This window comes from Amphiura filiformis, chromosome 2, assembly GCF_039555335.1.
Source record: "Amphiura filiformis chromosome 2, Afil_fr2py, whole genome shotgun sequence".
In the NCBI taxonomy this organism is placed as follows: Eukaryota; Metazoa; Echinodermata; class Ophiuroidea; order Amphilepidida; family Amphiuridae; genus Amphiura; species Amphiura filiformis.
Window position 1 is genome coordinate 34,914,615 of NC_092629.1, and position 13,164 is coordinate 34,927,778.

Sequence of the window (13,164 nt, forward strand, 5' to 3'; positions counted from 1 at the left end):
GGTGACATACGTTCCACACTTGTGACTCGCTTAAGTCGCACAGGGATGAATCCTCCTGAACACGGGACCAACAGCTTTATGTGACTTCCGAATCACGGACGAATCACATACACTACCTATATCTGCACGTCCTGGGCAGTGTATGGGGGCGAGAAGAAATTCTTCAATTAAATTCTGAAATTAAATTACTGAACTTAATTGAAGGATTCCTGACCATATAGGAACTTTTTGGGAGGGAAGAGAATTTTCACCTAAGGCAAGCCCAAGGCTCGAACCCTCGTCGATCGTATCTCCCGGCCGGCAGCGCAACGCCTTAACCACTCGGCCATCTCGCCCTCAATCTTAAATTTCTGTGATAATACTGACGATGCTGTTCTAGATACTATTTCTTAATATTTTAAAATTCCCTATCAAAAAAGGGAAGAAAAAATGAGTCATGGGAAGCTCAAATAAAGTCTTGGCTCCGGCTATTAAAATTTCAGCAAACCAGGACTCACTTTACCCCAAACTGAGTCCTGTTAGAGAAACTTAATTTCACCCTTGGTGATTACAATTTATTGTGTTTTAAAATTTGCTCATTGTTGCTTACAAAGAGACCGTCCGTAGCAATATCATTTTATTTATTATTACTATTATTTGTGTATCTGTTTCTTCTTGTCTCTAGGCATTGGCGGAGAACAAACAAAAACTCTATTAAATAAAAATATATTTTATAGATATAATTTTGTTTATGCCACATGGATGATTGATATGATTGTATAGTTTGATGGTATCTTTGTAATCAAACAATGTATCATTGAATTGAGAGTCTTGCTTTTTGGTCAACGTTGTGCAATGTGCATTTTCAGGCCTCGAAATAAGCCAGAATTTCTGAGGGCCATTTGGGCCCTCGATCTAAAATGTTTGAGGGCCCTCACATATTTTTGTGGGCCCGAATTTGGGCCATTGGTTTTAACCTATGAACCCCACAAAAAAGTGAGAAAAATGGTAAATTTTTTGTGGGCCATTTGGGCCCGCCGGATGTATCTTTTGCGGGCCCTCACTGATTTTCAGGGGCCAAGGGCCCTCCTTATTTCGAGGCCTGTGCATTTTTTTCTTAGACTGAATTTGACATTTATATGAAATACTGCGATTGTGGGTATGCAGGTCTGCCACTTTTGACTTTATATACATGTATGTACAATATTTATATAAAAATGCTTGCATGTCATTTAGTACAATAACAAAATATGTGACAGTAACTTGAAATATTCTGTGTCCATGATATATTCGATATATATATTTTTACTACATGCATTTGTACTTATAAAATTTGACCAAAAATATGAATATATAATTATGTACAAGATATATGCAATGTACCACTGATGCCCTGTTGATGTTGATACCATATTACAGGTGCGTCTATCTATAAACACGCTGTAAACAACTTTTAAATATGATATTGTTTTCTCTAAATATGATGAATTTATGTAGGATTGCAAATATGACTAACTGTGCTGTAAATTGAATAAATATGTTGTTAGTTTTAAAACAATTACCAAATTAATGGAAAAATATTGTTGTGAGGAAAAAAAACTGTCTTTAAATAATCAGCAACAGATGTGTGCAGTGGGCTATTCCAGTTGAAATCCTTCCACCCCCTGACGGAAGACATGACCTTAATCTCCAACACAAGGGGTGTAGATTTCAAATGGAGCCACCCATTCAGGTAACCCCATTTGGAATTCACACTCCCTGTGTGGGAGATTTAAGGTCATGTCTTCCACAGGGGGTGTATGGATTTCAACTGGAATAGCCCGGTAAAGTCGGTTAGCAATATGTTGATGGTAAGTATTGGAAATATTGTAAATATTAAGAGAGGGAAAAAACAAAACATTTGAATAGAAATCACAATGAACTTGTCTGTACCACAAGTATCCACATATAATTAAGCAATTTGAATTTTCATTACAAATTATCATTTTTTTTAAATAATAGTATTTTCACAAATTTAGGGTTCTTTTGGTTTAAGTACATGTATGATACTATGATGATAGGATTTCATTTGAATGTATTCAAGCTATACATTAAATAAAAATGGGACACAAATTTAATTGCTCAAAATTCTTATATTTTTAATTCACAGATATCTGGGATAACCTTCGTCTTGGGTTTGAGTCAGAAGATATTGTACACTTCCCACAATGCATTTCTTCCATTTCAATAATCTGTACCGATTTGCTATCTAGTGCAACATGGGTCGATAGTGGTGAAAGGTACCTCAATGAACAGAGCACATCCAGAGCTTTCAAATTATATTTCATGACTATCAACCCATGCTTAATCAGTCTATTCTTAATGCTCTGCGTGCTATCCATGCGCCTCCATGGAAAAAGTTCAAGTTTTGAAAATATTTTCTCAAAATATCAAGAGCTATCTTAAGAACTACTGAATCAATACTAGGCTTGTTTGTACTCATTTTAATGCATTTTTCATGCTGATTCCAAATATGGTCATGAAAATTTACATTTCTGAAATTTGTGAATTTCTAAAAATTTTTTGAAACTTGTCGTCTGCAGTCGACACCCGCGTGAATTGAGTTAACATGAAAATAAGTGGAACACACACAAAGCAATAGGAGTATCATTTGATGAAATGAGGTGATGTACCATGTGGCAAAGGATTCTGGGAAGGGTAAGAAATCTTCTCTGGGTTGTAAGGGCTCATAATCGGCAAACTATTGGGACAAACTTAATTTGTCTCACATTTGATTGAAAATAACTAAAATTGTGACAACTGAACTAAAACTTATCAAATAGTAGACAAAAGTAAGGGTGGAAATTGGTGTGCCTAATGGTTTTCTGGAATGGTATTGAACTATTATAGTGCTACAACTTTGGATAATTTTAGTCCCGACTTAACCCCCTGAGCACTACCTGCCGATCTAACATTGCCTCTGATTGGTCAATTACATGATATTTTCACTTTAATTCACCAATTAGAATGGAGCTTTACAAATAATTCACCCAAATTTTTGGCATGGTGAAATTATTCTAACAATGTTGCTGATTGGGCCAATTGATAATGAAAACTTGTTTTTGGCCAATCGGCAGGTAGTTCTCATGGATTAATTAGAACAAACATTTGCAGTCAGTGGATACTTGTGGTCGGCAAGTAACAAAACATGCAAATGTGAAAGATTATCTAACAGTAACAAGTTACTTGAAAATAAATGAATAAATAACATGGTTAAATTTCATCACGATTCACACAAACTTTGGCAACATTGACTGGTATTAAAGTGTTGCCTGCAGGGTTGTTGATTTTTTTGATTTAAAAAAAAAAATTAATCGGATTTGTTTTATTTAAATCAGATTTAAAAAAAAATTTTATTCCAAGAACTGCTATACCCCATGATAAAGTCAAAAGAGTACCAGTGGAATGCTAGTTATATGCACAATCCTACCAGGTATTTACAAAAAATCAAAACATGTTTTTACATGTGAAAATTTCAAAGAAAAAATAGATAAAGTGACATCATAGAGGTATTTTAATTGTATCCAAAAGTTGTAGAAGCATTAAGAATGAATTTTTTTAAAAATCAAGTGATTTAACGATTTAAATTTGGCGTGATTTAAATCAAACAACCCTGGTTGCCTGCCCATGGACTCGGGATTATGGTCAAGTTAAATGTTAGGATCGGGATTAGGGCGGGGATATGACCAGGAGTGGCAATGGGTCTCATAAAATTTTGTTGATCATACAAACCTGGTGGCTGATACATAAAAATATGTGACACGATCAAGGGAAATGAGTCGGATGTTGCTAATATTGGTTTTGAGATATTGGTAAATAAAGTGTTAAAATTCTTTTGTTTTATATTGTTTTCAGAGATTGATAAATTGACGTAACTTCACAAAGAAAAGTCATATCAACATGGGGTTTTCAGTGTCTCAAAGCTCTAAATGTCCTTTCTGGAAACATAAGTAAAACTCATTTTCGACCAGGGTCGACATGCGACTCACTCCTCTTGATCATGTCACATATGATCCCAAAGAATCCTGAATCTGTCATGTCTTACTTTGTAATTTTTATTGCACTACCTGCCAAATATCTACTAAATGTGAAAAATTTGTTCATTTTGATTTTCAAGAATATATTAAATATAGCTATCTCATTTAAAATCCCAACCTTTGCATTTATCTAAAAAGTTTGTGTGAACCGTAACTTACCAACAAAAAAAAAAGGATGAAAATTGTTTAAAATTGTTTTTAAAAAACCTTCAGTTTGGGTGCACTCTGGTGCCACCACTTATAAGGGACTATTCCGGTTGAAACTATGCACCCTCTATGGAAGACAAGACCTTAATCTTCCACACAGGGAGTGTGAATTTCAAATGGGGTTATCTGAATGGGTGACTCCATTTGAAATCTCCATTCCCTGTGTGGAAATATAATGAAGGTAATATCTTCCAGGGGGTGTTTGGATTTCAACGGGAATAGCCCAATTTTCTGGTTCTGACAAGTCAACTTCATGATAGAACCACCTAACTAGAGAGAGTTAGTTATACCAACTAGAGTGAATCCAAATTTAAATTATATTGTTTTTGTCAATACAGGATTGGTTAGAACAAAGGTGGAAGTAAAAAAGAAAAGAATGAAAAGCTGAAGGCTATAAGAGCATGAATAAGAAGAGACTTACTTTGTGATTGGTTCAAGCTCTGGTTGGTGTAGTCCCATGTTTCGCTGTCGTTCTTGTGAACTGTCAGACTTTTGGGCTATGTGGATAAGAAAACAACATGTAACTTAGATATGTATAACATTGACTTAATATCAGGCGACTGTGAGTAACATGGAGAAGCGTGAGAAACAAAAATGCACTTTTTGCACATGCGTTTGCAGGGAGAACCTTGTTTTGGTAGCAAGATGGCGAATCTGGGCAAAGGGCGAATACTGGAAAATTTCACAAGGTTTTTATTTTAGTGCTTTTTACTATGAATTCCCGAATGGCAAATTAATTTCAAATCCCTCATAAATATTATTTTGACTCATAGACTTTATTGCGTAGCTGTAAAAACAATGAATGCAAGAAACCGCATAACTGTTTGGAACAGTTAAAATGGGGAAAAATCAACACTGATAAAATACCCCCCATAAAGTGAATTACATATATCCATTGAAAGCAAATCACTCACCCTGGCATACTCCACTCTGAGTGTACAGCACCCAGCGTATATGTCACATCCGTGCAGCTTGAGTTTAGCTTCTGTGGCACTGGCAATGGAGTCCATCGTACGCCATATAGTCAAGGCAAATACATTTATCACCAACATATTATAGTATAATAGCCAACCTATTGGGCTATCATAAATAAACTTTTATAACCATTTAAAATTGCTTCTTCAATCATTATGAAAGTTTTAATTTCCAACAGAACTTCCTTGATAATAGTATAATGGGGAATTACTCTAATGTACACAAGGCAAATCAGTGGGTAATCAATAATCATGAACATCACTAAAGTTTGTTTAGCTAAAATTATTCGGTTTTTGTTACTGCGGTTTTGCGCATGTTAATAAAGGCCCAACTTATAATCGTATATATTCATTTAAGCACGTGCCAGCCACACATGATACAACTAGCGTAAGTGCGGAAGATGGGACAACCAAATCCGGTAAAAACAACCAAATGGGAAGAAGTAATCTATCGCAAGTGACGCTATGCCGATCAACTAAATGCCAGAACATACATGTACTTTAGTTGTTAGAGTTCATAGGGAAAGATGTAATATGACTTTCGACATGATGTATGAGAAAACACAAGGTTTTATGGATGTGGTGGTATTGTAACTCACAACTGGATTGGCAGACCATAATTGCATAATACCAGTGGCATACCCCTGGATTAAAGGGTTGCAATATCGTATCCTAGTTAGCGATGGAACCCGATGTTTACTTGTTGATCCAGTTTGAATGGGCAACCTTTGCTTATTTGGCAAAACATGCTTACAACCAGGCATGAGAATGATCATCCATTAAAAAAAGCCTGAAAAGAATGTGAAATTGGGCTAAAAAGGCCCAAAACGGGCTGAAATTAAAAGAAAGTGCGGAAATTTGGACAACAAAAAAGCCTGAATTCAGGTTGAAACCTGAAAATTCTCATGCCTGTACAATGGCTGTTCAGATAGATACATGCCCAACTTTTGATGTTTATGTTAATAGTTTTCAAATTTGGTTAATGGCCTAAGCTTTCGATCCTAGCAGGATCTTTATCAAAGGCAGAGTGACTAGACAACTCTGTCTCCGAGTAATTTCATATATAAAGGATATTCTACCATGGCTTGTACACCATTCTTCTTGAAGATAACAATACGCACCACCTGACCATAGAGCTTGCAGATGGTATGCATCACACTCTGAAAAAAAAATAGTAGAAAGGGTTATTTGTCAGACTTAAAATTTATATTCACTCAGAAATACTCTTAAAGTCCTATCAGGAATCTTGATCACTTTGGTGTTTCTAGATGTCTGTAGAATCAGCAATACTTTTTGTCTGGTTTTGATGTTGTCACTAAACTTGATGGTTGTCATTTATGAGTTGATTATAAATTTTACCTAGTTTGCAAGTCTCTTCATCCTTGTTCATGGAATATTAACCTCTTACTTCTTACCCAGCTTTTGTCTGCTTAACCCTATTCTATTACCCCCACAAAAGTGGTATATTTGAGTGGTGTGGAGGTATCATATTAAATATTGCGTTGCAGTGTTATCGGTTGGGTAAAAACCAATAAGTGGCATACCATTGGCAAGCTTGGACTTTAAGCTTTTAGAAAAACTAGTTTAATAATTATGTAAATTTTATGCAAATTAGCTCATGAATAATTAATGAGCTCATAGCCAAATGATGACAAAAATATTTTGATTTACATTTTTGAAGTGTATGAGACATCAATGTGGCATTAAAAGCGGTTTTAAATACACTGCCGTGTTTCTACATAAAATAACAAGAAATCCTAGTTACTTTGGACTAAATTTCATGGCCTTTTTTGGGCTATTTTAAGGGCAAAATTTGGCCTAAAAATTGTTAAAATATGCAAGTTTCCAACATTTTAAACCATTTTATGATGTGTAAATGGTGGTTATATTAGGAAAAAAAGGTTTTTTGTTGATAGAGAAGTGATAAATTATCAAAACTGTTCAAAAGATAAGACCTTATTTGTGTAAATAATTTTTTTACATGCATATTAAGCCATTTCGTGCCAAATGGCACGAAATTGATGTGGGGTAATAGAACAGGGTTAAGGTTTATTACACCCCCTGGCCAATTTGTGCCTATTTTTGCATTTTCTCAAAAATTATAGCACATTAGTTACAAATAAGATATGCATATTATAGGGGCAAGGACTACAACTATTGTACTGAAAATTCAGCAACTCAAAGCAAGCAGTTATTGATTTATTGATCAAATATTGGTTTTCCCTCATTTTTGACTGTAACTCCACAACTGTTGTCTGTGCTGAAATAAATTTTCCAGTGCAGTAATTGTAGTCCTTGCCCCTATAATATACATATCTTACTTGTCACCAATGCGCTATAATTTTTGAGAAAAATGCAAAAATAGGCACAAATTGGCCAGGTGTAATACCCCTTAACTGATTTATAATCTGAGCCCCTAGTGGAACTATTTTAATAATTTGTCATAAAATTTGTACTGTATTACCGTATTGGTCCGAGTATAGTCCCACCTGTTTTTATGTGAAAATTTTTCACAATTGGGGGTGGGATTATACTCAATTTCAAAAAAAAAAAAATTTTTTTTTTTTTTTTTTTTTTTTTTTTTTTAAGTTTATTTTTTTTCCGGTTTTGGAGTGTCCCTGGACCTAGACCTAGATGCTAGGATCATTCATGGTTGACCTAAAAAAAAAAAAAAAAAAAAAAATTTCAAGATATTTTAGTATTTTAATATGAAAATTGATAATTTGTATTCATGTCATACTTATTAATGATTTCAAAATGCATTGAATTTGAATGCATTTTGAAATCATTAATAGAGTATGACATGAAAACAAAGTATCAATTTTCATATTAAAAATACAAAATATCTTGAAATTTTTTTTTTTACAATTTCTGAAATTTTTCGAAAAATGGGGGGTGGGATTATACTCGAACATGGGACTATACTCGGACCATTACGGTATATCGCAAATTTCAAAAAATCAAAATTACTTGATATCTGAAGGACATTCCTCGTATTCAGAATTCAATTTGATATGTCCAATGTGCTCTCATGTCCCACAAAAAAAATACTGTCGAACCGTTCATACCAGAGCCCATAAAAGAAATTTATGTTCTTGGCAAAATGACGTTGTCATGGTAACAAACTCACCGTGGTGATGGGGTAACGTGGGTTTGTGACAGTGATGAGTAGCACGTTGTTGGGAGTCTCCTCTTGATGTTCTTGTTCCCTGAAATACCATACAAAATATACAACACAAGTCTGTGTTTATAATGTATATCAATATAGATCTCCGACCACCTGTTCAATTTATATATAATTCGGGTCTAATTTCATAAAACATAATGAGATTGAAAATTAAAACCTTATGTAACAATAACTTTCAGCTCAAAGCAACCCTCCTTTAAATTCGCAACAAAAGTATACCGTTGTTGGGTAGTGACATAATTTTGCTGGTAACAGTATCAAATCGCGCAGACATTAAACTTAATCCCAAAGACCATAAATACACATGCCTAAAAAAATGGTTTGCTGACATGCATGTGTGCCGCGTAACCACATATACGCCCCGACGTCGCTACCAAACTAAGCAACTAAGGATATTTGTGTACCGTAAGGACCGTCGATATATCAATAATAATCAATAAAGCGACTGTCCAATAATATCGATATTGCACTTTCTGATGCATCCAAGTTGCCGATAATGGAAAAAAAAGTATTGAAAAGTGGGGAAAAATGACTGAAATTGATATCCTACTAGGCTTGTTATCGTTTCATTTTTCTTTGGCGACATGTCGCCAAAACTCTGAATCCGACGTCGAATCTTTGTCGACAAACAGGTGAAAAATATAGTCTTTATAAAGCTTCTGAATTTAGCACTCAATGCGTTATTTGTGCATCCATGACGGCCGACGATGACGAATTCTATGACCCTAAAATAGCACTTGTTACCTGTACGAGCGGTGCCGAACTTTATCCTACCATATTTCCCTTGAATGATTCGACTTCTTCCAAACATTTTTCTTGTTGGATGGCTTCATTTATTTGCCTTTTCTCCTTTATTTTGAGGATTTATTACGATGATTTACAAGGTCAAATTAATTCAACAGTGAAAGCATGCAGCGATGATGTAATGACGTGTGCAGGGGACTCCCCAAAAAGTAGTTCAAAAGTGGTTCGGGGGAAGGACTTTGCTTCAATATGACTACATTGTATGTTATCATGAACCCAATCAACTCATTGCTGTATCATCTCACTTTTTAATTTATATTTAAATAAAACAGCTAAATAATAATCCATAGGCAGGGCCAAGAAATATAATTACATCTTTACAAGCAGTATTAAAACATCAGCTTGCCCTCCCAGTGCCTACACGGTAATAATGGACTGACCCATGAGTTACGACATGACGAGTTCGCTATTAATAGCTCACACACAACGTTGCACCACATACACATGGCTATGGGTTTCGCTCTGAGCTGAAATACTCCATCACACACGCCGCGCCGCGAGGTTGCATCCTCCATCTTCCGGGTCTTGGGGTCGTTAAGCCATGTGCTAGCCCTGATGAGCAAGTCGGAAACCCCATCAAAACGCGTATCTCAAACGTCGATCGTCATCACACGGATTCCCCTTCACGTCACATTGTTTATCAATTTGATCGGGAATCGCCAATTGCATGGTTAAACCTTTTACGTTGAAGTTTTTAAAAAATTACAAAACCTTAATTCGCTCAAATTTTATAAAAATAAACTTCTTGACCATAAACTTGCTTTAAAAATAATTGTATATGAAACAAAACCCATATTCAGAGAATAAAATCAGAACCAACATGAATAATACACATGGCCTGGTGAGATCATCACCCCGCCCCCAGGACCCAGGAGGCAAATGCCCAGGTAAACATGTTTCTAAATATGGCGTAATTGATACTTTCCCACGGTCGGTATGAATGAAGTTATGAATATTTAATGAGGGACTCAGGCCTCCAAAAACCGCGGGAACGGCGTTCCCAGAAGTCACAGAAAAAAAAATGCAAAAAAAAAAAAAAATTATTATTATTATTTTTTTTTTTCCCAAAATTTTCGGCAATTTGGAGAACCACTGGACCTATTATGAAATTTCAGGATCATTCACAGTTAATTTTAAAAAAGGGAAAAAAAAGGGAAAAAAATTACAGTTTGTTATCCTGTATATGCAAACCATTAACTATTGTTTATTTCTTCATCTATCACATATATAGATGCATTGGTTTTCCATGCATTTATAATATGTGATAGATGAAGAGGTAAACACAAGTTCATGGTTTGCATATTAAGGATAACAAACTGTAATTTTTTCGTAATTTTTTTCCATTTTTTTTTTTTTCAAATTATCTGTGAATAATCCTAGCCCTTCAGAATAGGTCCAGTGGTTCTTCAAAGTTGCAGAATACTTCTAAAAAAATGTTAAAAAATAAATTTAAAATTGTTTTTTAAATTTTTTACCGACATCCAATAATCGGTTGAGCCCTAGATGTGATTATATCAATCATATACTATATATATATGTACTATGACTTACGACAAAAAAATGACATTGTTGGAAATTTGTGAGTTTTGACAGTAATACTTTGAAATTTTAAGTTGTGTTTTTTGTGAAAAGGATGTAAATTTTATAGAAAACTGTTCCAAAATAAGGCTCAGATTGCATGAGAGAGCATCTAAACCCTGGACCCGGCTGTTAGGACTTCGCTCGTGATGTCCCCTCGCACATTTATAGGCCTATTTCAGTTATTTCACAGAAAATTTCCAGCACTTGTCATTAAGTTCCCAGACAGCAGAAAATTTTCTGGAGGCCTGGAGGGACTACCCCAGGAAGTACAAGGTCGCTCGTAAAGTTGTTTACCAAAAATGTCTACTTTCAACGTGCGCATGGGCAGAACCAGCTTCCCGCGGTTGTGTATGAATAATTACCGTAATGAGGGAAAGCACCGGGAAAGTACCCGATGTGTGGTACCAGAAATTCAACTTTTCGTGGATATTTAATGGCCAATTCATTCTTGGAGTTATTTGAAAACAAAAGGTGAATTGTTCTTGTTGTACAGTGATTTACTACAAAATACGGAGCATTTTACCAGTAATATGGAAAGTTATTTGCTAGTTGGCTGAGGGCTGAATGAGAGCCAACACTAGCTATTGGTAAAAAGTTTTTAGCTTGGAGGTTTGGACGGCATTTTAACTCGGATCATGGCAATTCTATTGGCGTTATCATGGTAGGCCTATACCCATCTAAGTGTAAACTAGCTACAGTACATATATTAATTGGCTTCCCTTTATTTTTTGTAGGGTCATTTTGTCTGGATTGTGACGCTCTTGGTTTTATATTTTTACTACTAATTACTAGCCGTGCATGATTTATTATTGATTACTATTTTGTCGACAGTGATAGCCTCTTACAGGGCGAATTTCTCGACAGGTGGCTTAGCAATTGGCTTGTCTAGCCTCAAGGCTTAAGAGGTCGTAAGCCCAGGCTTAACTGAAAACGTATTTCCCGAAGCACGGCTAACATAGCCTCGAGGCTTCATTAGCCCGTGGGCCAGGCTTGTAGGATTAGCCCCAGGCTTCAGTAAAATTTGCATTTCTCGAAATCAGTCTTCTGTAGCCGTAGTCTACGCAAGCCTGTTAGACCAGGCTTACAGCGGCTTTTCTTGGCCCTGCCTCAGAGCAGGTCTTCGGTCGTAAGCCTTGGTCTATTTCAATTTACAAATTATTTAAATTGTAACGCAAAGTTTATCTTTCATAATCATAATAATTTATAAGGTTAAATAAATTGCATTTATCCCACTTTTGTACCATTGGCCTATATACCACCAGCTTTAATACCTTAAATATGGCATTTGTACCATAATTTTTTTTTTTTCAATCCCACCTCCCCATGTCAAAAAGAAATCTACGCCAATGTTCTGGGGACACATTCCAAGCAGATCCCATAACTCCTCAGACCCACTCCACCCCTTACAAACCCAAACAGCATGAACGATGCCTGCCCCTCATCATCATGTTTGCCCCCGCTTTCCCCCACCCCACCACCAAATGAAAATGTCTAGTTACGCCACTGTGGGTAAGTAATTGTTCGATTTAGTTGAACATTTCAGCATTTTATTTTAGTGTTCATTTGAGTTAGTTGAATTTTTTTAAGTAGCTGTTGCTATCATAAGACCTACTCATTTTGAATGATGGTTTTTTAACAACGAATATAATTTTTTTTTAATTCTTTCATCATCATCATGATCATCATGATCATCATCATCATCATCATCATCATCATCATCATCATCATCATCATCATCATCATCATCATCATCATCATCATCATCATCATCATCATGAAGACCTATATGATACCACCTGTCCCTATCCAAGCCTTAATAGTTTGATACTCGTACTTTTCATAAGTAGGCCTATTACAATATTATTTTGGAGTGCCTATTATACCAGTTTAATACAATAGAAGAAGGACAAAATTGGTAAAGATATAGTAAATATTTGACACGAAACAATAATGCATGCAGTATTAAAACTGAATTTACGGATAAGATGCATATAATATTGATATCTTAAATAATCATAAATATTGTACCAACAGCGAACTTTATGTGAGATCTGAGAAGACTACTGATATCAGCAGTAGATAGCACGTTGGTTGCTTTCCTTTTTAGGGGAATCACAGATTCCTTTCCATTAGGCTTACAGTTTTACCATTTTTGGGATGCAAAGAAAGAAGCGCGAGTATAAAGCATAGACGGATCATTCATACAAGTTGGACTCATAAAAGTCAAGTGGAAATAAAATAATACAATATATAAAAGACACAAAAACAGACACAATATTCTTGCATCAAGTTGTGTATGCGGTATAAGCCCAAGCACAAGACCGCGGGTCCAGGCTTGTCTTTGCGCCGAACATTG

General features: G+C 35.4%; 1 protein-coding gene across 2 annotated transcripts in view; it reads right to left on the bottom strand.

Moving 5' to 3' along the window:
* Window positions 1–13,164, bottom strand: part of LOC140146129 (heterogeneous nuclear ribonucleoprotein L-like) — a 50,147-nt gene that overhangs the window by 19,717 nt on the left and 17,266 nt on the right. For both annotated transcript variants that reach the window (XM_072167886.1, XM_072167885.1), the window contains exons 5-8: window positions 8,367–8,445; window positions 6,311–6,396; window positions 5,177–5,273; window positions 4,684–4,759 (exon numbers count right to left, since the gene is read on the bottom strand). In XM_072167886.1, the coding sequence (XP_072023987.1) occupies window positions 4,684–4,759; window positions 5,177–5,273; window positions 6,311–6,396; window positions 8,367–8,445 (338 nt within the window). The remainder of the gene's footprint in view (window positions 1–4,683; window positions 4,760–5,176; window positions 5,274–6,310; window positions 6,397–8,366; window positions 8,446–13,164) is intronic.